The sequence below is a fragment of the Orycteropus afer genome, unplaced genomic scaffold, assembly GCF_000298275.1.
Source record: "Orycteropus afer afer isolate SDZICR_OR568_19922 unplaced genomic scaffold, OryAfe1.0 scaffold00047, whole genome shotgun sequence".
NCBI classification, from domain to species: domain Eukaryota; kingdom Metazoa; phylum Chordata; class Mammalia; order Tubulidentata; family Orycteropodidae; genus Orycteropus; species Orycteropus afer.
In genome coordinates, this window is record NW_006921634.1 from 8530939 (window position 1) to 8556789 (window position 25851).

At 36.6% G+C, this 25851-nt stretch overlaps 2 protein-coding genes across 2 annotated transcripts in view; one reads left to right on the forward strand and one right to left on the reverse strand.

Annotated features, from left to right (window-relative positions):
• The window catches only part of CEP57 (centrosomal protein 57), a 47566-nt gene extending 32233 nt beyond the window's left edge, over positions 1-15333 (forward strand). Inside the window, exons 6-10 of the mRNA XM_007938075.2 lie at positions 4504-4611; positions 5298-5375; positions 12107-12345; positions 13459-13603; positions 15103-15333. Of these exons, the coding sequence (XP_007936266.2) occupies positions 4504-4611; positions 5298-5375; positions 12107-12345; positions 13459-13603; positions 15103-15333 (801 nt within the window). The remainder of the gene's footprint in view (positions 1-4503; positions 4612-5297; positions 5376-12106; positions 12346-13458; positions 13604-15102) is intronic.
• A 4775-nt stretch (positions 15334-20108) lies between these two features.
• Positions 20109-25851, reverse strand: part of MTMR2 (myotubularin related protein 2) — a 114549-nt gene continuing 108806 nt past the window's right edge. The window contains exons 13-15 of the mRNA XM_007938072.2: positions 21678-21791; positions 20977-21153; positions 20109-20270 (exon numbers count right to left, since the gene is read on the reverse strand). Coding sequence (XP_007936263.1) covers positions 20109-20270; positions 20977-21153; positions 21678-21791 — 453 coding nt within the window. The remainder of the gene's footprint in view (positions 20271-20976; positions 21154-21677; positions 21792-25851) is intronic.

Below are 25851 nucleotides of genomic sequence, written 5' to 3' on the forward strand. Positions count from 1 at the left end.
TGTTTCTCAAATTGTGGGGTTTCAATCAGCATTTAGGGAAAAAAAAAAAAACAGAATGTATACATAATAAAGGAGCCCTGGTGGCTGCTCACCTAAAGGGCGGTGATTTGAACCCACTAGCAGCTCTGCAGAAAAAAAAGACTTGGTGATCTACTCTCATAAAAATGTCAGGCTAGAAAATCCAATGAGGTAGTTCCAATCTGTCCTTCGGAGTCACTGTAAGTCAGAATCAACTTGATGGCACACAACACCAAAACACATAATAAGGTAAATAATATGTAAAACTTACTTCTTACCATGGGTTACTGTCAGAAATGTTCAAAAGCCATCATTCAGTAACCTACGTAGAGGTGGTTCCTTTCCTTGATCACCTCAAGACACCAGGTTAGAAGTTAAAGCTACCCCAATAGCTAGTGACTCAGGTGAATTCTAAGAAGTCACCTTGTCAGAAGAATAATTTCTACTCTCTTCTAGTCTAGGATTTTATCCGATGTAGTGAACACCATGTAGAATAGATGAGGCACTGTGGAGTCATAGAAACTTTGAGAATGTATGTACAAAGCAGAACCACATTTCTAGAAGAAACAGTAAGACTCTTGTATTCCTATAAGAGTCTTACTTACAGACCTCAGATAACCAAAGCACTATTGAAGAAGAAGAAGAAAAAGTAGGAGGTCTCACGTTCCTGGATTTCAAAACCTACTGTACAGTCACAGTAGTCAGTCTGGTATTGGTACGACAACAGGTACATAAACCGGCGGAATAGAACTAAGAACCCAGAAATAGATTCATTAGCCTGTGGTCAGCTGATTTTTGACAAAGGGCCAAAATCCATTAAATGGGGACTTTAATGAATGGTGCTGGCAAAACTGGTTATCCATTTGCTGAAAAATGAAACAATATCTGTACCTCACACCGTACACAAAAGCTAACTCCAGATGGATCAAAGACTTAAATGTGAAACCTAAAGCTATGAAATTCCTCAAGGAAATAGTAAGGGCAAATTTAGGGGCCCTTATTTATGGCCCTCATTTTATCTCTAAAATTTATAGAAAACTCCCAACACCTCAACAACAAAAGGACAAACAGTCCAGTTAAAAAATGGGCAGAAGACATGAATAGACACTTCACTGAAGAAGATGTTCAGGCAGTCAACAAACACATGAAGAAATGTTCATGATCATTAGCCATTAGAGAGATGCAAATCAAAACAACAGTGAGATACCATCTCACCCCAGCACTAATAGCACAGTTGAACAAGACAGAAAATAACAAATGCTGGTGAGGATTCGGAGAGACTTGGAGTATCATACACTGTTGGTGGGACTGTAAAATGTTAATAACCTCTGTGAAAATCAGTAGGGTGTTTCCTTAAAATGTTGGAAATAGAAATAACATTTGATCTAGCAATCCCATTACTAGGTTATTATCCTAAAGAAGTGAGAGCCAGGACAAGAACAAAGATATGCCCACCTGTGTTCATTGCAGAACTGTTTACAAATAGCAGAGAGATGAAAACAGCCTAAGTGCCCATCAACAGAAGAATGGATAACCAAACACTGGAACATACACACAGTGGAATTCTGTACAACACTAAAAAATAAGGTAGAATCTGCAAAACACTGCATAATGTGTATGAACTTCGAGAATATTATGCTGAGTGAAATAAGTCAGTCATAGAAGGACAAATACTATATTAGTTCACTATTGTAAAAAGTCAAGGAAAGGTTTATATATGGAAGGAAACTTTTCTTTGTTGGTTACCAGGAAGGGGAGGGAAGGTTAGGGAACACTGCTAGACAGGTAGAGACAAACACTGATTTGGGTGAAGGGAAGGGGAATGTACCAAAAGTGAGTGACCAACATGGTGGCATTGAGCATTAAGTGTTACAGGAAAAAAAAAAGTCTTTCTTACAACTCAGTAAAATACTTCTTTTTAGAATTGAAGGCCCTTCCTTCTCTGAATTTATTTGCTCAGATACCTCCCTCATATTCCTCTCTCCATTCTAAGGTCTTTAAGTTATATAAAACACTTCATGTCTTTTTCTTATTAGTAATTATTATTGTCTCATTATAATATTAATACAAGAAACGGGTTCTGTTTCCAAAACAATTAGAAGCAGAGCTTCTGCCGTTCAGTCTGTGGTCAAATGCTAGCAGTGTCCTAGGGTCATTTCATATATATGATCACAGGTTTATAAGCATTCTGTTATATTATCTTGTCTATTTCCTCCAGTGCTTTTATGAATTCATTGAGTTGACATATTCATACCTGTTATATTTTTCTTCTCTATTTTCCTTCTCAGGAAATGCTTTGTGAGTTTTATAGCCATGTAACTTTTATTTTTGAACACCGACAAATTTTGAAATTACTTGCTTTCTCTAAGGAGCTCTGGTGGCATAGTTCCTAAAGCATTTACCTGCTAACCAGAAGGCTGGTGGTTAAAATACACCAGCCATTACTCAGAAGGAAGAGTGGGCAATTCTGTAGTGATAAAGCCTCAGAAACCCAAGGAGGGCTCGCTATGAGTTGCAATCAGCTTGACGGCAGTGAGTTTTTTGCTTTCTCTTTGTTGTTGTTGTTATGTGCTGTCTAGTCGGACCCAAGTCGTAGCGACCCCTCCTTGGGTTTCGAAGGCAGTATCACTATGGAAGTAGATTGACCAACCTTCCTTCCAAGGAGTGGCTGGTGGATTTGAACCACCAGCCTTCTGGTTAGCAGTCAAGTGCCTTAGTCACTATGCTACCAGAGCTCCTTCACTTTCTCTACCCATTTGCAATTTAGGGTAGGTTGCTTTCCTATGTTTCCATTTCATCACTTTTACATTAAAACTTATAGGTTGCACTTTACATATATTATGGTTTTTGGTTCCATTGTACATGAAATTTAAAATTAAGTTCACTGTTTTGTGAATTTATTTAAATTTTTGATATTTTCACTTTCTTTTTCATTCAGCTGAGAAAAAATAGGCACCAAATCAGTTGTTGCTAATAAAATATCAGGAAAGCATTTTTGTAATGGAAGAACAATGGCCAGGGATGTGTGACTCCAAGACTTACTGACTAATTTGTGTAGTCTTGGGCAAGTTATTTAACCATTTAGAACTTGGTCATCATTTTCTACCTTGTTAATGGTGGGAGAGTGTATGTAATAAAAGACAATGAAAACACTTTAAAATGTTAAAATTTTACCATACAAATATAAGGTAACTACTGAGAAGTACTAAATAAACCAGAAGTTAAAATATTTAAAATTTTATTCTTTTTTAATGCTGTTCACACTCATTAGCATCATAGGTCTTCCACAATAGTAATTTCTTGTTCATTGAATTTTATGTAGTTGGTGGAAACGGATAGCTATTCCTCAAGATAGAGCTACTTGGCTTCCTTTGTCACTGAACAGATTCAATCTGTCCCCTCAGAGTGTAATCTGTGGGAAATATTAGTTATGATTTCAGTATTTCTTTTACTAATCCAGTGGTTCTGAACGTTTGTTCCTGCTCCATCATAATTTTCTGGGGAACTTTTAAAGTACAGATTTCCCTAACCTGAGTTAGGTCTAATCATGAGGTTTGGGGAGGAAATCTGAATTTTTGTTATAAATCTCAGACATTTTTGGTACATAGGCATGTTTGAAAACTACATGATAGATAATCTTTTCTGTGGGTTTATTTGTTTGCTTTTAAGGAAACTTGAAAGTTGCCTAAGGAAAATAGTCCTTTTTTGAAATCTTTTGTACTTACTTGTGAAATTTCTATCATGTAGATAAATTATTTTTAAATTAAGGTAGAATTACTAAACTTGTAGAGAAACTTGTGCACAGGCACACTTCTAGTTTTCTTGGACATAAACTTGTAATTCTTTCTCATGTAGCAAGTGTATGAGTTTTTAAAAGAGAAAGAAGTATGTTTTGCTCTGGGGCTGCATTATGCTTGATACTGTGGTGTAGATGCCATTGGTGAGAATACTGAAGTTTGGAGTTAGATGCATTGCATGTAACTCATTAGATACAATTCATGGAGCAACTATAAACAATGGAGCTAAAATGTTTCAGACTAAAGAAAGGAGAAATTATACAGCTGTTGAAGATAAAATGAAAGACCAGTATTGATTTGAAATATTTACCAAATGCTGACAGAATGGTTGAAGACATAGTTACATAGCTGTGACGTGTTGTACAGTCAGACGCAAATGTTGATTTTTTACTAGTCTTTACATGGCACAAGGAGCTCTCATGGCACTGTGGTTAAAGCATTGGCCTGCCAACCAAAAGGTCAGCAGTTTGAACCCACCAGCTGTTCATGGGAGAAAGAGAAGCATTCTGCTTCCATAGATTTACAGCCTTAGAAACTCTATTGAACAGTTTTACTCTGTCCTGTAAGATTGCTGTGAGTCAAAATCAACTTGATGTAGTGGGTTTGCATTTAGTTACATGGAACATCTCAGATTTTAATCAGCTTTTATTTCTGCATCACTAATTTTAGCTTCTCATGTTTGTCCTAGTTGCAAACTGGTCTAGAAACAAATAGACTTATCTTGGAAGATAAAGCATCTTCATGTGTTACCAATACAAGAAGAATTAAAAAAAAGAAGTCAAAATCACCTGAAAAGGTATGAAAACAGAACTGAGTAAGTCAGAACACTGGTTATGACTTGATATAATTTATGTGAAAATACTTGTAAATTGTAGTACTACAATCTTAGGAAAGTAAATCTTCCATAAGATAAACAATACCTACTTCTAAATTTTACTCTTACAGTAGGATAATACATATGAAAACATTTTTGATCTATAAAGTACAGCATAAATGTTAGTGTTGTTATTCAGCATTGTATTAATTAGTTTTGCCCATAAAATATGTGTGTGTTTCTTACAGTGTAACTGCTTTTTTGACAGGTGCCAGTTTTTTTTCTTTCCTAACCTTTCCTGTTGTTGTTGTTGTTGTTGTTGTTATGTGCCATCAAGTCAGCCCCAACTCATAATGACCCCTCCTTGGGTTTCCAAGGCAGTATCACTACGGAAGTAGATTATTGCCCAGCCTTCCTTCCGAGGAGTGGCTGGTGGGTTTGAACCACCAGCCTTCTGGTTAGCAGTCAAGTGCCTCAGGCACTATGCTACCAGAGCTCCTAACCTTTCCTAGTTGGTACTGAATACATGTTGACAAGTATTAGGAGCTCAATACCATAATAACAATCTATGTAAGGCAAGCAGTAGCTCAGCCCAAGTTTTAGGTTAGTTGTGTATTGTCAGCTTTTATTAACATGCAAGTAACTATTTTTCTTTCCTTTTCATTTAGAGAGGTTCTAGGAACTACTTTGCTGCACAACCACATTATAGATTATGCTTGGGTGATATGCCATTTGTAGCTGGAAAGGTGAGTTGGTAGAACATCAGATTTTCTGGTAGGATTTAGATCTTCTGTTAAATCCATTCATCTGCCTGTATGCCAGGAAATATTAGAAACTTTTCTTGTTCCCTTTACCCATATGGATCATAGTAAGAATGATTATGAGATGGGAAAAGATTTTATGGGGAAGGGAATACAAGGAAGGAACTAGGGGATACTTTAGAGCAGATAAAGCCTATCGGGAAGGGACACAATGAACAAAAGAGAAGACCTTGCTTTTGAGAAGGTGTGGTTGCAGACGGCGATTAAAGAAATAAATAATATGCATCTTCTTCTCACTTATCATCATGGCTAGATTTCAAAGGCCAGATCATTATGTGAAAATGGAGACATTTTTTAATCTGTTGTCAGACTGTCCATTGGTCTGATTTTTTTTGTTGTTGTTTGGGAGCTCTGGTGGCATAGTGCCTAAGGCATTTGACTGTTAACCAGAAGGCTGGAGGTTCACACCCACAAACCATTCTCAGAAGGAAGATTGGGCAATCTATTTCCTTAATGATACAGCCTTGGAAACCAAAGGAGGGGTCGCTATGAGTCGGATTCGACTCAACAGCAATGAGTTTTTCTGGTTATTTTTAATTTTAGAAAATATCATCATAGAAATAATAACCCAACCAGACCACTGCCATCAAGTTGATTCCAACTCATAGCTACCCTATAGGACAGAGTAGAACTGCCACAGAGGGTTTCCAAGGCTATAAGTCTATTCAGAAGCAGACTGCCTCATCTTTCTCTTATAGAGCAGCTGGTGAGTTTGAACCACCAACCTTTTGGTTAATAACTCCATGCTTTATCTACAGTGCCACCAGAACTCCTACAGAAATAATAACAGCTAAGATTTCCATGTGTCATCACTGTGATGAGTCCAGTTATGGATTATTTCTCTGCAGAGAAGAAGGCTTGGAGGAGACAAAACTGGATAGAGCTGGGCTGTGCGACTGGAGGGCCCATGGCATAAACACTTCACTTTCTTCCTATGCTAAGTCGGCTTCCCTCATGAAGCTGCTTCCAGGGCTCCACTCCTACCCCTGCAAGATCTGAGTTCAGGATGCTGGAATCTGCTCTGTCCTCTAGGCCTGGCGAGTTGCCAAGACTCAAGACTTTCTGAGAGAGTGCTGGGAGCTTGGCCACACACACCCAGCCCCACACAGGCAGATGCTTCAGGCCCAGTTTGACTCACTTTGGGATGTCATTAAACTCACATTGCATTTCTTCCAAACATCCTTTCCAATACGTCTTTCTTTCCTCCCTTCACACCCTACAGCAATTTTGAGCTACAGGGACTCAGGCTGCATAGAAGCTAGCAACCCAGAACAGGCGTCTGCTGGTTTGATGCTGCCTGTGGCCACAAAGGAGGCTGGCCCCACATGACAGCTGTACAGGGCACCTCTGTGGGCACGAGGGAGTGGAGGACACAAGGCAGCATGGCCCAGCTTCCTGGAGGCCACCTGAAGATGCACCTCAGGGGGGATGCTTTGCAGCCTCATTAGTGCTCAAAATAGAAAGTAGAATTTATCCTGTTGTCGTAAATGTGAAATGTCTGATATAATGAGATAAGAAGTGAGGAGTAAGTGTGTTACAGAATTGGATTTTTAGTATCTGCCATGTTCATTTAATCAGATGATAGATCTCACATCCATACAGAGACTTAAGTCTTTGGTTAACAGTCTTTAACACTTATTTTTGTCAAATATCAGGAAGTCTTATGTGATTTCTAGTAAGTTCTTGACACTGTTAGTTTGTGCTACATTTTGTGAACTGTTTTTCTGATTGTTTGTTATAGATGCCTTGAATGCTTTGTGAGTTTGAGAAGCTTAGATTATAAATGTTTTCTTGAATTTTATTTATTTTGAACCCATAGTAACCCCTCAGTAAAAGCTTAGAGAATAAATATATTTCTATTAGCTTCATGCTGCCCTTTACCCTCCATGCTGTGTCTTGTTGGATTTCAGACCACATTTTAACCTGTATTAAGGAGCTCTGGTGGCATAGTGGGTAAGGCATTTGGCTGCTGACCAGAAGATTGGCAGTGTAAACACACCACCTGCTCCACAGGAGGAAGATGAGGTAGTCTACTTTAAAAAAGATTTACAGCTTTGGAAACCCAGCAGGAGTCGCTACAAGTCAAAATCGACTCGATGGCAGTGGGTTTTTTGGTTTTGACCTGTGTGTTACTTGTTTTATCTTTGCTTTTACCAAACTCATTATTTAGCTTCACCATAGAATTTTCTACTTTAGATGGAAACAGAGTTTCCATTGGTTCTCAAGGCCTGGCCAGTTGCCTTGATTGGTTTTATTTCTACCTTCCATGATACACATAGACCAAATGAACCCTTGACTTTTAAAAGAGTATTTTAAAACTTTCAAAGATAATTTTTTTTTTTATCTCATTTTGTTCTAGGTTATAAGTATCTCTTTCCTCAGCCATTATAAGATGCGATTTTTCAGGTTCTTTGCCACCTCATCCAGCTCATCACTCTCTTCCTTCCTAAACTTAATGTAGCCTCTAAGCATGGTCTGACTACCACAGATTAAAATCTGTTAACTCAGCCTGGCATCACATTCAAGCTAGTGGGCAGCCACATCATCATCATACTTAAATGATTCTTGAGTCAACTGAATTAACAGATTTTTTTCCTTTAGTATTTCTGTCAGCCTCTTTTAAGTCCTACACTTGTGGAGTTGATTTTTTATTCATCCTTAGTACAGAATTTTTTATTTAATGAGTTTTTTTTATAGATTCACCTCATCCCACATTACAACCTAGTTTACACTTCAGTTATATTTTTGTTATCTCTACATTTGATTGCTTATCTTTGGTAATTCTCATTGAAGTCATTGATACAGAAATTGAACAGGGCTTTTCAACCTGAGCTCTCCTTTTGAAGCTGTTTGTTATTCCTTTGTATTTTTTGCTGAAGATTATTCAGACAGCTAAGAATGTGCAGTCATCAACTTGAGCGTTCCTCAGGCTATCTGTCATGAAGAACCAGTTTTTATCTTTAATTTCACTTTGTTAGAGACCTGTATGCACCAGTTTGAAAAAGGCCATAAAATTACTAGAAAAACGAAATAAAGATACAAAATACAAGTTTGTTTTTATTACTAGATTCAGTAGTCATAAATTTACATCAATGTAATCAGAAAAATAAAATTTTGAAAACTACATTTTTTAATTGAAATATACATGCAGGAAAATAATATAATGGATCCATATTTCAAGTCATGAGTAAAATAATGATTCCCTTTATTAAATGCATATTTTCTCACTTAAACATCATTATGTGTATCATTTAAAGTTAAAGGGACAGATGAGTTTGCTTCTTGTTAATCAAGGTTGTATTGATAATAGGATTACTTGGGGGAGAGAGTGTATATATAAACTATATAATCATAGTTGGATTTGAATTACCTTTTAATTGTTTTAAAGGTTAACATTTTAATTTTAAAATGCTTATAGATTCACAGGAAGTTGCAAAATAGTACAGAAAGGTCCCATGTAGCCTTTACTCAGTTTTCGTCAGTAGTAACATTTTATATAACTATGGTACAATATCATAATAAATACATAGATTTGTGTAGCCACCACCACACCATCTCTATAATTTTATTTTCAAGAATAGTATATAAATGAAGTCAGTCAGTAAATGACCTTTTGAGGTTGAATCTTTGACTCAGCATAATATCCTTGAGATCCATCAAGTATGAATATCCATGTCTCTTTCTGTTGTTGAGAAGTAGTCCATAGTAGGGATATACCATTTATTTTAACCTTCACTCCTGAAGGACATTTAAGCTGTTTCAAAATTTTGTCTTTTACAAATAAAACTGATATGAACATGTGTACAGGTTTTTGTGTGTACATAGGTCTTCTTTGGGTGTGTATGTGTGTGTGTGTGTGTGTGAATGTCCAGGAGTGCAATTCCTAGATTGTATGGTAAGTATATGTTTAATTTTTAAAGAAACTGCCAAACTATTTTCTAGACTGGCTATACCATTTTACATTCCCACTGCAAAGTTTGAGAAATCATTTCCTCATCGTCATCCATATATCATCTTAGGTGAAATATTTGTGTATGTCTCTTGCTCTTTAAATTTATTTTTTTTTTAAACTATTGAGTTTTGAGAGTTCTTTATATATTCTAGATTCAGTTTTCTCCCAATCTGTAGCTTGAGTGTGTGTTTTGTTTGTTTGTTTGTTTTTTATCTTAATACAGTCTTCCATGGAATTGTAGCTTTTTATTTTTAATGAAATCCAATTTATTGGTTTTTGGGGGGAATGAGGAGGCCTTTATGGATCATGACACATTTAAGAACTCTTTGCCTAGACCTAGGTCCTGAAGATTTTCTCCCATGTTTTGATCCAAAAGTTTTACATTTTATGATCTATTTGAAATAATTTCTGAATACAATATGAGGCTTATCAGGTTACGTACATTTTTCATTCTGTGCCATTGTTCTGTATGTCTGTCTCTTTGCCAGTATCACAATTGCTGGATTATGGTAGCTATATAGTAAGTCTTAACATCAGGTAGAGTGATTATTCCCTCTTTTTTATTCTTTGGAAAAAAAATTTAGCTATTCTAGTTCCTTTGCCTTTCCATATGTATTTCATAATAAACATGTCTATACCTACAAAAAAAGCTTGCTGGAGTTTGGATAGGAATTGCATTAAGACTATAGATCATCTTAGGGAAAATTAGCAGCTGTGTTGAATTGCCCAGGACCACTGTATGTTGTTTCTTATTTAGATGTTTTTCTTTTTATTAGTATTTTATAATTTTCAGCATACAAATCCTGTACCTGTTTTATTAGATACATACATATGTTTATTTTTGAGTGATTGTAAAGGTAGAATTTTTAATTTGGGTGTATACATAATCATTGCTGGTATATAAAAATAGAGTTGGTTTTTGTATGTTGATCTAGTATTTTGCAACCTTAGTGATTTCACTATACCAGTCTTAGGAATTGTTATTTTTGATTACTTGATATTTTCTATGTAGAGAATCATGTCATCTGCAAATAGAGACAGTTTTATTTCTTCCTTTCCATTTTGTTTGCTTTTTATTTCCTTTCTTGCCTTACTGCACTGCTAAAATTTCCAGTACTATGTCAAGAGTGGGAAGAGCAAAGATCTTCACCTTTTTTCTGATTTTTAGGGGGAATCAGTGATTTTTCATTATTATATATGAAGTTAGCTATAGGTTTTTGGTAGATCCTGTTTATCAACTTGAAGTTTCCTTCTTTTCCTAACTTGGCTGAAAGTTGATACCCTGCAGGGGTGTTGGATTTTGTCAAATGCTTTTTATCAAATGATACAGTTATGTAAATTGTCTTCCTTACTGTGTTGATGTGCTAGATTACTTGAATTGATTTTCATATATTGAATTAGCCTTGCATTCCTGGAGTATATCCCACGTTGATGTGCAGTGTAATTCTTTTCATGTATTTCTGGGCTCAGTTTGCTACCTAACGAGAAACTAGGATAAGAAGTACATCTGTGTCACTTAGCATAGTGATTTCTAAACCTGACCAAATCAACTGGTGGACTTAAAAATACACATTTCTAAACCCAGATCACACACTGATTTAGTTCGGAGTGCTGGCTAGGAATCTGCATTTTAAACAAGCTGTCTGTTGTTGTTATGTGCCGTGGAGTTGGACCCGACTTATAGCAACCCCTCCTTGGGTTTCTGAGGCAGTGTCACTACGGAAGTAGATTGCCCAATCTTCCTTCCAAGGAGTGATTGGTGGGTTTGAACCCCAGCCTTCTGGTTACCAGTCAAGTGCCTTAGGCACTATGCTACCAGAGCTCCAACAAGTTGTGTAGGTGATCTTTATTAGAACCAAGTTAGCCCAGCCACCTGTCTGTAAAACTGGTCTAGCTCATTTGGCATTTTTAGTGTTCAAAACAAAAATATATATATATAGTTTTGAGAAAGCTACCAGGTGTTTCCTCTTTATATTCCTTATACGATATACATGTACTTATTAGTGCTTCCAACTATTCAAGGATATAAAAACAAATGCTATAATGGCCCCTACCATCTGGAAGTACAGTTTTATGGTGAAATAGATATCCACATATAATACATGTTGATAAATGCTATGATAGAGATATGTAGGAAGTGGTATAGGTGAACTGAGAATGAAGTAATTAATTGCTCAGAAATTTTAAGGAAGCCTTTAGATATATCTGAACTGGAGTTTAAAGAATGGTATAGAAGTGGCCATACAAAAGAAAACAAATCAGGCCAGGGAGTGTAGGGTCCAACTCTGATGGAGGGTACAATTCAATGATGTAGGGCCTTTTTTTTTTTTTCCCCATCGTAAGGAGTTTGGATATTATAGTCAGTTGGTTTATTGCAGAGGATTTCAAATAGAACAGTATGATCAGAATCATATTTAGGAAGATAACTGAAAGCACTCTAATATTTAGAGATGGAACAGACTGGGAGCAAGACCAGTTGAGTAGTTGTTCTCATAGCCAATAGAGAAAGATGTGTAAACCAAGTGAGTAACACTCGGGTAGAGGGTAAGAGGATTCAAGATATTTGGGAAGTCCAGTCACTGGAACTTGGTTGACTAGGAGGTTTATGTCGTAGGCTTTTGAGGGGATTCTTTTTACCCAGGTTAGGGGAAAAACAGGATGTGGCTTCACTAACTTCTTATTTTGATCATTTTTCTCTCTTTAGTCTACCAGTCCTAGCCATGCTGTGGTAGCCAATGTTCAGCATGTCTTGCATCTAATGAAGCAACATAGTAAAGCCTTGTGCAATGATCGAGTAGTCAACAGTGTTCCTTTGGCAAAGCAAGTATCTTCAAGATGTAGTAAAAGTAAGAAGTTGCCAGTAACACCATCCTCCAGTACCATTAATGAAGAGTTGTCAGAAGTCTTACAGACTTTACAGGATGAATTTGGGCAAATGAGCTTGTGAGTAGTTTTGTGTTTTGTTTTTTAATCACGTTTAGTTCTAGACCCTTGTTTTGAATTTCCTGGTACAGTTTTAAATCCTACTCTTAAGCAAATACTTGTTGAACACAGTATTTGCATCAGACAGTAAGGAAGTTACTGGGACTCTTAACAAAGACCACTGATTTTGGCAGAAACATTAGAAAATTTTCCAATGTTAAATGTTTTGAATGCCATAATTTAAATTAAAGTATTATCTGGGAGCTTGGTATATTGTCAGCCTCTGGGTTACAAACATCAAATTTAGGGACAGCTCCTGCTTGCCATTTAATACCTGGCTTTGAATTGGTTGTCGTGGCCAACAAAGAGAAAAAGGAATACACCTGAATTTTTACACTTTGGATGATTAGTCATGCAAGTCAAAACCCTGGAATGGGAGGGGTGGAAGAGGCATATTGATGCCTTTCAGGAGTCTGATTGGATTATTGGCGGTGCTGTGGAGAGCCACGTACAAAATGCCGTAATCAGCCACCATCTTTGAGCTTCCTTGGCCGTGACTGACTGGGAAGAACTAATTTGAAGCCCTGCCTTGAAATGAGTGACCCAACCTCTACTTGCAGCAAATTCATCTCCACCGTCACCTTCACTTGCTGCACATGCAGCTTTTAAATCTAGCCTTTTCATGCAGCTTTTAAATCTAGCCTTTTCGTGCACTAAAGTGGGGCTACATAAGAACTGTATGCATCTGTTCTGACTGATAATCTTAACAGCACAGGTAAGGAATAGAACTCTTTTGTAACCTAGGACTGCCTTTGCATTGAGTTTAGCTAAACTTCACTGATAAGTTAGCATATGAGTGAACAACATCCTTCTCTAGGCTTTCCTTTCTATATATGTAATATCTTATGGGGGATTTTGAAATTAAAAATACTCCTACATTTGCCTCCCATGTCTTGAAATTGTAAACTATAATTGATCATTAAAATTGATAACTGATAATTGTTTCTGTATTTTGCTAAAACTTAAGCCATTATTCAGTGCACAAAGCAGTGGCCCTATGGTGAGTGAGATATAGTGGACCTAACCATGAAATGAAGGAAGCTTAATTAAGCCCCACTTTTGCTTTGTAAATAGTGATCACCAGCAGCTAGCAAAACTTATCCAGGAGTCTCCAACCATTGAACTAAAAGAAGAGTTAGAGTGCGAACTGGAGACATTAGTTGGAAGGATGGAAGCAAAAGCCAACCAAATAACTAAAGTTCGAAAATACCAAGCCCAGGTAACTCAGTTGTTTGTTTTTTTTTTTCACTCAGACTTTTACAGATTGGGGGAAAAAATTTCTCTGAAACATATTAATTGGATGACTTTATAAGTGTATCATAGACAGAGAGCCACACGGGTTATTTCTCATTAAAAACCCACTGCCATTGAGTCGGACCCAACTCATAGTGACCCCTCCTTGGGTTTCCGAGGCAGTATCACTATGGAAGTAGATTGCCCAACCTTCCTTCCATGGAGTGGCTAGTGGGTTTGAACCGCCAGCCTTCTGGTTAGCAGTCAAGTGCCTTAGGCATTATGCCACCAGAGCTGCTTATTGTTGTTGTTATGTGCTGTCAAGTCGGAACCGACTCATAACGACCCCTCCTTGGGTTTCTGAGGCAGTATCACTTCGGAAGTAGATTGCCCAACCCTCCTTCCTAGGAGTGGCTGGTGGGTTTGAACCACCAGTCTTCTGGTTAGCAGTCTAGTGCTACACTACAAGAACTCCCTCCAGAGTTTATTAGACACTAATAAATTTTGGAATGAAGTGAAAATGAGAAAAAGAGGGTCTAAGACACATTAATTTATTAATTGTTAATTGATGTTTAAGTGGACTAGAAAAGTCATAATCACTTAAAGTAGATTTCATCTAAGATACATCTTTCAAATACTGAATATATTTAATATTCTTTATCATATAAATAAACTTTTAACTTCCATGAATTTAAATAAATTAATTAAATTCCATGAATTTAATACCTGGGGAGCTCTGGTAGCATAGTGCCTAAAGCACTTGACTGGTAACAAGAAGGCTGGAGGTTCAAACCCACTGGGCACTCCTCGGAAGGAAGATGGGGCAATCTACTTCTGTAGTGATACTGCCTCGGAAGCCCAAGGAGGGGTTGCTGCAAGTCAAAATCGACTTGATGGCATTTTACAGCAACAAATTTATCCAGGTCTTTTTAAAAGCACCTAAACATGCCCGATAAGTCACATAATTATGTGGGAAAAATCTTTAGTTCTATTTTACATATTATATAATTACATATATATTATAGTATTACATATATAATCTGTATGTTTACATATTATATATTATTACTAAGTCAGTGAGACAAGTATTTATTAAGCGCAGTGGGAAGTTATCCAGGGAGTAACATAATGACTTATATTTTTAAAAGACTACTTAGGGTTGGGGGAAATGGACGGGACAGATTTAGGCTGCAAGATCTGCTAATCTCTGTCCAAGATAGTAATCATTTGGACTAGGAGGTGACAGGGGAGCTGGGACAGATTTGAGGTATGTTTTTGAAGTTGAAATCATCAGAGCTACTTGCTGCTAGAAATAATATGGATGGGGAGAGAGGATTTATTATAAAGTTGTTTTTTTTTTTTTTTAAATAAAAGTATCCTATAATGGATTATTTGATTTTTATGAGAGTTGTAAGTATTGGTTACCAGAACAGAATGTTTTTGTTAGTTTCATTTCTTTTTTCCCTGCTTGGGTTATTTGTGTAGCTGGAGAAACAGAAGATAGAGAAGCAGAGGAAGGAATTAAGAGCCACCAAAAAGTCTCTTGATGAAGAAGGAAACAGCAGCAGTCGTTCTGGAACTACAGGGACCACAAATAAGAAGGACTTTGCCAAACTGAGACCTGGGGAAAAAAGCAGGAAGAATCTTCAGTTATTGAAGGACATGCAAACCATACAGAGTTCATTACAAAGTAATAGTTTGTCGTGGGATTACTGACTGGTACCAGGTCATAAATTTTATTCAGATAATTTGTACTTCATCGATCAGATGTTGACAGTTTACTTACCAGGTCTCACACTGTCTTCTGTTGGAATTAATTGATAGCAGTTGATAAGGGACAGAAGCTTCATTCCTTAGGCACCTTGGTTATTCAGCTGGCTAAATGTTAAACCATTTAAATGGAAACCAGGGTTTTTTTTAAAGGACAAGAAGCCACAAATAATCTTATTTGTTTGAGATGGATTTGCTGTACTGATACATTGCACTTTGTAAACAGATTACCAGTTTTTTACTTGTGGGTGTGATTTTTTAAGTAGTTCTTTATCTAAATAAAATTAGGTTTAAATTGTCAAAATATGAAGCTATCTCATAGGTAGCATTTGCTTGAAAAATCTTTTACATCTTCTAGAGTGAAGTACTCATTTCCCCTTTCCAGTGAAACCATTAAATGTACTTTGACTATTGATGCAGGTTTTCTATAATTAAATATTTATAGCATATTTAAGAGGATTCCTTTCAACTCCTCCATTGGTATCTTTGCAGAGGCTAAGTAAAAATAACTTATTTTAAACCATAAATAAACAAGTAATGAGGCAGATGAAATTTTGGAATAAAGTGAGAATGAGAAAAGAGGGTGTTATAAAATGTATCCATTTGCTGTTTTTAAAACTGTTGTAATCATGCTGTTCAATCAAGGCATTATGGTTTTTAATCCTGAAACTTAGGGATCCCCTTGTATATTTGTTTTTATTAGTGTACAGTATGAGTGCAATACTTACTGTACACATGCTGTAATATTGTTAATAATGTAAATCATAATTCTGGATAGATTAAGATATGTTTACTTTTTATAAATTTGCCACTGAAATCAATCAATAAAGCAGCATCTTTTGAGGAAACACTGAAACTTTCCTTAACAGCCTGTTAATAAGGCATTATTTATTGTAATCTCTCAAAAAAATCCATTTCTAAATAGGACATTAACATTGTGAGGAACAATAAGAATATATTGGTATTTAGCACATAATTTATTTCCCAGTCTCATGCTTGTGTAGAAACTAAGCCCAACAAGGTTGAATTCTCTCATGGCATGTGATAAGACGCTAATAGTCTTAATGAACATATTAACCATGTATTATTAAAGGAATTACTTTTTATGCCACCTCTGGAGTTGACTGAAGAACATGGAATACTAGGATTTTATCTGTAGACAGCCAGCATGAATTATAGTGGCTGCCTGGGCACTAGGCTTGTCAGGCCTATTTTTAAATTAATTTTCTACAGTTGAGGTTCTTAATCTGTTGTTTATAAATTGACTTTTCGGGTATTTGTGAGTCTTCTAAAGTTGAATGAAACTCTTGCTTGCAGTTTTCTGATGAGCAGGTCTATAGCTTTAACGAATTCACAACATAGTCCATAGACCCGAAGAAGGTGAGAATTTCTGCTCTGGTGATGTAAATACTTCTTGTGTCTCGATCACAATTTCAGCTATTAAACTTTTGTATGTTCTCTTTGTCTGAATGTCAGGTCTTTAAATTGTGTAACAGTCACTTGAATGGTAATGGACACAAGTCCTCACTAGGAGAACAGTGGTTAAATAGTGACAAAACGTACCCCCATCCCTCAGCTAGGATTCAAACCTAACTTGCATTCCATTTTTGATATCCTGAGGTGAGAACTGAAAAAAAATAAAAACTTCATTTCTGCTGTAGCAGAATTTTAGTACGATGTATTTCAAACACATGTGCAATTTGATTCTGTTTTTTATAGTAGTCATCTTCTATAAAGTCCTTGTGAATACTGAATTAGAGAATATGGAAACAGTCTTGTTTGACTTGACATAGGTTGGGACTTTTTTTTTACGACTCTGCACATGTCTGCAAATGACTGTGTAAAAACATCAGGAGTATTTTTAGTGTAACATCCAAATTTGAAAATATGCAAATAATGAGAAACACCTGTATCTTCTATGTGTAAGATGACAGTGTGGATGCCAAACTTAGTTAAGAAAGGTCTGCTTACAGTTTGGTGGTAGACATCTGAATTGTTGAATATTGTGAATGCAGTGGTAATAGTATGTGCACTGTGCTATGAGAGTATTCAGGTAGGGGGGCACAGCTAAAGAGGAGTGATGAATCAGGCATAACTTCCTAGAGGAGGAGATGATGCCTAAATTCTAGAGAATAGGAATTTGCCACAAGGGAGAATAGTGTTCCATGTAGGTAGAACAGAATGAACAAAATCAGAGGCAGCAATCTGCAGTTTACATGGGGGTACTGTGACTAGCTGAGTAGTATTGGCACATAAAGCATGAGGTATGCAGATAAGCATACAGGGTTAAGTAGAGACCAGAGAGACCAGGTCACAGAAGGCGAAGGAGCTTGGACTTGATCATATATGATTTAAAATGTCCCTGATCATAAAGGAAAAAGTTTCTATAACGAATATCGTTAACATTTTATGTTTATACATTTATTTACACTGTTGTTGTTATGTGCCCTCTAGTCAGACCCGACTCATAGCGACCCCTCCTTGGGTTTCCGAGGCAGTATCACTACGGAAGTAGATTGCCCAACCTTCCTTCCTCCGAGTGGCTGGGTTTGAACCTCCAGCCTTCTGGTTAGCAGTCAAGTGCCTTAGGCACTACGCTATACACATATACATATAAATGGATCCCTGGGTAGTGCAAATGGTTAACACACTTGGCTGCTAACTGAAAGGCTGGAGGTTTGAGTCTACCCAGAGGCACCCTAAAAGACAGGCTGGCCAAAAATCAGCCATTGAAAACACTGGAGCACAACTCTACTGTGACATACATGGGACCACCATGAGTCAGAGTTGACTCAACAGCAAATTGGTTAACTGGTTATATAATAACAGAACCAATATTAAACAATATTAAAGTTTTATTTGTGTAGGTAAGTTTGTAAAAACGTGCTGATACCCCACCCCACATATACATACCAATGGATTGTCTTAAATACTCAAGTGCACGCAGTCCACGTGGCGACTTCAGAAGGTAAAAGGGGAGCCAGTGGAAGATTTAAACAAGAAGTAACAGATTGGCACTTAGATTGAATCACAGGGGTTGATTTTTATCTGTCATCTCCAAATATCTTCATCTCTGGTCATCTAATTCTCTTTGTGGTATCAGACCAAGATGATAAAGGCTTAAATGATGACAGTTGTGGAATTGAAAAGAGTGAATGGATATGTGAAATAATTGGAGTAGAAAACTTAGCTTTAATACTGATAGACTGGCCACTTAAGTGCCTTGTTAAAATCTTCTTAACTTTCACGTAATAGCCAAATCGTTTTGTTACTGATTTTGCTAATACTGAATGCACTAATAATAGAAATTACTTTCCCTCACTGCAAGAACAAGAACAGGGCTGAGGTTCTGGCTGTCAATGAATTAACAAATGGTGGAGAACCAATTATTTTTTAGTATGGTTTGACTTAGGTATTACGGGAAAAAATAGATTCAAATTGAGCATTCCAGTTTGGGGTGGGATGCTGGAATTTCCCCTTTCCTCTTCAAAAATATCTCCAACTAAACATTTCTTCAAAACAAACTTAAGGAAAAAAACTTTGGACAAAATTTAAAAGTCAGTTGAAAATTTCTTTTAATTAAAGACCCATGGGACAAGAAGCTCCTTTGTTACAGTACTTTACATATGGCTCTTAGAGAGTAAAATAGACATTAGGGAATCAGTGTTAATGATAGTGCTGAACTCTTAACTAGCAGGTGAACAGTGAAGCAAGATTTTCTTTACTGGCACTGAAATTGTAATATGTTGTTACATGCACTGTATTCTTTGGTAGATTTAATCATTCAATGGAATTAAAAAATTTACAAGGAAAAAAGTAGTAAATATTTCATGTAAAGTTTGAGCACAGTACTCTCTCTGATTTAAGCTACTTATAATCCTAGTAAAATTTTTAAATATTGCCTCAAAATTTACCAGTCCCTTTATGTTCAAAATTGTAAGTAAAATGAAATGGGGTAGATAATGAGTTTTTAAAACCTTTTATGATGTTTTTGGTAAGTGAACAAGTGGAAGCTAATCCCATGAATGTGGAATTCTTTGAACTGGACAGCTACCACCTTCCCCCACCCACCCCCAAGCACTTCTGTAAGGCATCATTTTGGAATAGCTATCTAATACAGCTTAAATAAGTATATAAATGACAAGAGTAATTGTCAACTACCACTACACCATATATCCTGAAGACTGCTTTCAGTATATGAAAAACAGTGGGTGGTGAAAAATGATCAAAGTAAATCAGTTACTAAATAAAGTAAACCCATGATGGAGGAGGGGTTATCATGTGACTTTGACCCATCGTGACTTCAGGGTCAATATAAATAATGCCACAGGATCTCAATGTAGGATTGAACACTGCAATGCTACTCCCTCTGTTCCTGAAGTGATTTGCGTATTTCACCAGATGCCAAAAATCTCTTAAGACTGTGCTTTCCTCTTAAAATCAGAAATCGTTCCTACTGCAGATCCAGGATTTAAGCATTTTACTATTCTTTGGGTACCTTATAAGATTAGTGTCTTAATCATGTAATTATGTATGGGGTTATTTCACTGAAGCCACCTTCGCTGCTACAATTCTAAACTCATCCTAGGGAAATTTAAAAATAAATAAAATGGCTGAACTTTCTCTCATAAATGGGTTCCAAAATCAGAAGACTTCTACTCATAAAGCTGCCATTGTAGTCAAGAGTTTGTGGTGATGACAACCCCAATCAAATTGTCCATTCACACAACAGTTTGGACAGGAGGGACACACTGTGCAGGAGAACTGGCTCTCTCTGAGGATGAGGTTGATCGATTGGAAATCTCTCTCTGTAGTTCCTCTACTTTTTTCTGAAGCTCTGCTCGTTTAGCAAGAAGTTCTTTATATCTGTTGTGAATGGGCTCCTACAAAACACCAGAAAATCATTAAACCAGACAATCATAAACCCAAAGTCAAATAAATTGGGTATGTATTTCATTTTCTAAATGCTCCAAATTTTGTAATGTGTGTGTTTTCAGCTGTAACCAATCACATATCAATGGAAGTTAAATTCAGTGAGTTACAGGCTCTACTGAAATCACTAATATTTCACTCGCTTTCCCAACACCCCTGGGTATTTCCAAAGAATACCCACTATACAAGATGCTTCTGAAATTGGCACTTTTCCAAATATAATAATTGAGCAACAAGATAATTTAAAAGCCAACAGCCAAAGATGCCTTATCATTCAGTTGTAGATTTTTTTAGTCTTTAAAACAATTCTAACTAGTAAATATTCCATAACATATTTCAAAATGGGCCAGAATTGTTAGGCTTTTCATTTTCCTAAAGCTGTTTTTTCTAATATAGTAAAACAACAAGAGCCCTACAAGTTACCCAGAAGGAGGAAGAAAGGACCAAATGAAGTGATTTGTCCAAGATTGTACAAGCAGTCAGGAAAGTTCTTAGAAGCAAGTATACAGATTACTCCTATAGTAATAATTTTTCTATTATAACTATGAATGAGTAGAAATGAAAGTTTTGAAAAGCATTAATTTCTCAGATGCTGTAATGAGGAAACCTAATAAAGATGCATAGATCAAAACTCCCACTGTATGCTGCAGAATATACCTGTGGTTTCATCCGTGGGTTCCACCTTATGTAATATCCCACCCAGAGCTCTAGGTGGCGCATGCTGGCTACTGGATAAAGGACATGATTGGAATAACTCCCATAGAGAGGATTTGTGAAGTCTTCTTGCTGGCTATTTATATAAGACCACAATGACACAGTCCTTTTAAGAAGATTCTGTAAGAAGGAAAAACAGATTCTCTACCACATAAGCTGTTTATACTTTAGAAACCTAGTATTATACATGAAATTTATAGAGGTATTTTGTGGTCATTAAAAAATCTCTTTAGAGGGAAGGAACTTGGAGACTTCGATGATAACCCCCCCCAAAAAAAAAAAAAAAAAAAAAAAACCCACTGCCATAGACTCAATTGCAAGTCACAGCAACCCCCTTTGGGTTTCTGAAATGGTAAATCTTTATGGAAGCAGACTGCCCAGTCTTCCTTCTGCAGAGTGGTTGGTGGGTTTGAACCACCAACCTTCTGGTTAGCAGTCAGTGATAGTTCCACTTAATTAAAATCAGAGGCTACTGGGAAAAAATCGGCAGTTCCTCAAAAAGTTGTAAGCATAGATTTACCATATGACTCAGCAATCCCACTGCTATGTTTTACAACCAAGTAAATTAAAAACATCCACACAAACACTTGTATAAATGTCCATAATGGGGATGGAGGATGGGGGTGTCATGGTTCATCTTTTACCTCTTTTCCTCTCTGCTGTTCACTGTTACATAGGAATGTTCCAAATAAACAGCTGTATAGGTGGTCCAAAATGGTTATGAGAAAATACTCGTTGAATTCAAAAGCTGTAGGAAACTGCAAATTGAACACCACAAACAAAATGAAGACATATTTTTGAAGCATTTTCATCCATGTACGCAAGCAGATCCTTTATAATTTTAGAAATTAAGATTCAAACATATTTCTAAGACATTATTGCATTATTTTCTTTGCTGTTCAAAATCACTTTACTACTTCTCTGAAATAATTTTTCCCTAAATCTCCTTTTCACATGCAGTCTGACCATGATAATTTCTATACCCTTGATATCTGTTAACCCTAAACTCGCAGGTTGCTGAATCTGGACTTGGGCAATTCTGGCAACTCTGGTCTTTATCTGCTGAAATATAAACAACTCAGATTTTCTTTTACATTTTCAGCAGTATATGTTTGTTTCAGGACATAACACAAAAATGTCAATCAGCAATGCACTAAAATAAATATCCAAGGCAAATGTGCAGATAGCCTACTTATCTTTTCAAGGAGCATCCAACCACCCTGGGCTATATTCAAATGCAGTACACTGGCAGCAAATCTCTAACAAAAAGTATATCTATCCCCTTTCTATCTCAGGACACGGGTTTATTGTCTGTTTTAATTTTATACAATATTGGGGAACAAATCCAAGGAAGAATTACAGACCCCAGAAGATAAATGGTTTTGTTTAATCCTACCTATCATCTACCTATAACTTCAAAATTTATTTGAACGTTTTCATGTAAGACTGTAGCAGTTACAGGCCTGTGAAATGGAATTTCATCAATCATTTGCTTGCAGACTGGAGAAATAAATGTTGTCTTTAAGGTTTATTTTTTAGAAAGATCTCTATCAAATAATGGCAGAAAATAACATGAACTGTATCCAAAACAGAGAGAGGTGAAAACAATTTTGTCTTGAAGTTTCCTAAATTTAAGAATTCTAGCAGGGTGAAGTGACAAATTTCTCAAACAACGACAACAACAACAAAAAAGGGCAATTATGCCTTGAATAATAATTTTTGTGTCTGTGATGCTAAATGAAGCAGGTAGTCAAGCAAATGCCAACAACGAAAAGTCAATGAATTGTAAAAACCTTATTAAATCATAGTCATTTGAAAAATAAATCTCATCTCCTGTATTTGTTATACACTCTTAGTCTTATTAGCCAAATACGAATTCATCTTGATTCATTTGAAAAAGCAATAAAGGAGCTAAACCTGTGATTAGCTTTTCATCTTTTTTCTTGGCAAAACTGTTAGCTCAGTTACAAGTAGACAGCTTAATTAGCCATACTTTTCTCAAAATGAAACTAAAATAGCAAATCATTAACTGCTGTTGCTTTTAAAAAAAAAAAAAAAAAATCAGAGGAGAGGAGTATTTGTTCTCCCTACAAGTTTAAAATCTGAAGGGCCCTTCATCAACTACTTTCTGATCCCAAGACTGAGGGGATTGGGATGTGGTGAGGGAGGATAGGTGTAATCTAATTATAACATAATGGGTTCCTTTTTGACAAATGTGCTATATATGTCACTGTACTAGTATTCAATTACTTATAAAACTGATCATTGCTAATAAATATTATGGATATCTAACATGTTCTATATTTAATAAAAAAGTATACAGAAAAATACAACCAGATGTCTAAAATAAAAGACTGTGCATATGAGGTACATGAAGCTCTACCAAAGAAATAAAAGATGTAAACTGATTTTCTGTTATTTAGTAACTTAAGCCTAAAATTAGGGTTAAGTAATAACTATTAGATAGTGTTGTTTGCTGCCACCGAGTTAATTTCAACTTACAGTGATCCCATGTGACAGAAAAGAAATGCCCCACAGGATTTCCTGGGCTGTGATCTTTAAAAAGTACATCACGAGGTCTTTTCTCCCATGGATCCACTGGTGGGTTCAAACCACCAGCCTTTTGGTTAGCAGCCAAGCACTTAACTATTGTGCCACCAGGGCTTTTTAATTTAAGCCTAAAATTAGGGTTAAATAACTGATTTTAGATATACAGTACATAAAAAGTTAACAGAATTGCTATAGAAGAAGAAACGGAGTTACCTGTCAGGTACTTTTGTATACAGATAGTAAGTGTGATTCAGAAATGTGATGTTTTTCCCCTAACATACCAGAACTAATATATTCAATATACTATTGTTTAGAGGAGCTCTGGTGATGCAATGGTTAATGCATTTGTCTGCTAACCCAAAGGTTGGCAGTTTGGATCCACCAGCCACTCCATGGAATAAAGATGAGGCAGTCTGCTTCCATAAAAATTTATAGCCTGGAAACTATGGGGCAGTTCTATTCTGCCATCTACAGTCACTATGAGTCAGACTCTATGGTAGTGAGATATGGCTGTTTTCAAAGCATTCCTTTTGGAATGCAGCATGCTTAACCATTGACACCATTGTTCAAAAGAGATTTCCAAGTTCTTTGATGGCAAATTTGATTTTTGCTAAGCCAATAATATTTTCAATGTTATTTAACCAAATGTGGTAATCGTCAAAGATGGTTTTAGTCAAGTACTTTACCCCAAAAAAGGACTGGTAGAGACTTATGTAGCTGATATACTGGCTCAAAGGTAAGTCCAAAGGAAATATTCAAATCTACTCCAAGAATTAGTAAATGCTATTAAACCAAGTGTGTATCAATTACCCCCACCCTGTCTCTGCCTCCCCATACACAGGGCCTAATTTATAGAACAAAACAATTGTATACATAACTCCAGTACATTTATTAAAATACCAGTCTCATCACATTGCAGTCATATCTACCACATCACTTATTTTAACCTCTTAGCGGGTTACAATATAACTCATCCAATTTGAACCACTTATAGGGATGGAGGGAACAAGCTATTAAATACATAATTGATACATCTCACTTTAAGATCATCACTGAGTTTCTTGTAATGAAATAAATAGTACTTTACTGAAGCAAAAATACGAACTTAAGGCCATGTAAAGTCAGCAAATGTCCTACTTTATATTCATGTGGCAGTCTAAAAAATTTTAGACTTCAATTTAAGACCTAATAAAACCTTGGATAAATAAATAATTAACTTACATACCAATAAATTGCATCCAACTTTTGGCTTTTGGGGTGATTTCTCTTAAGTCATATTTTTAGGACACCTACCCATTGACTTTAGTAAAGTGATCCCATAATAAACCAGGTGTTTTTCAGAAAATCTCCTCTGGTATCTTTCCAAACAATAATGTAAATTCACTTACATTGCTGTTGTTGTTGTTATGTGCCGTCGAGTCAGCCCTGACTCATAGCGACCCCTCCTTGGGTTTCCGAGGCAGTATCACTACGGAAGTAGAATTGCCCAACCTTCCTTCCGAGGAGTGGCTAGTGGGTTTGAACCGCCAGCCTCTAGTTAGCAGTCAAGTGCCTTAGCCACTACGCTACCAGAGCTCACTTACATTAATATTTCAAATATATCAGTTTCTCAGAAAGTTGCTACCCAGCTGCCACCCAGTCAATGTGGACTCACAGTGACCCCCAGTGTTAGAGTAGAACCGTGCCCTCAATGTTTCCAACAGCTGATACTCTGGAAGTAGACTGCCAGGTCTTTGTTCTAACATGCCTCTGGGGGGACTAGAACCTCTAACCTTTCACAGGGCAGTAACCATCTGGACCACCCAGGGACTCAGAAAGTTGCTAGAAAATCTAAAAACCATAAGAGCTTCTCCCATGCCTGTGATGGTAAAGTTTATGTGTCAACTTGGTTAGGCTGTGGTGCTCAGCTGTGTGGTCAAACACTGGTCAAGATGCTGTTATGGAGTAGTTACATGTGATTAAATCATTGTCTTTAAGCAAATAGAGTACCCTCCATAATGTGGATGGACCTTATCTAATCAGTCAAACACTTCAAGAGCAAAAATAGGTATTTACCGAAGGAGTATTCCCTTCTGACTATAAATAGATATACTGCCAGTATTTTTCTCACCCCTTCTTCCCCCACTGCACAATCTGCCAATCTTGGGATACAACACTTTCAGAATCTCCAGCCTGTAGCCTGACCTATATATTTTGGACTTGCCAGTGCCCACAATCACATGAGTCAATTCCTGCGGGGAGGGGAGGGACTACACCATATATATATAT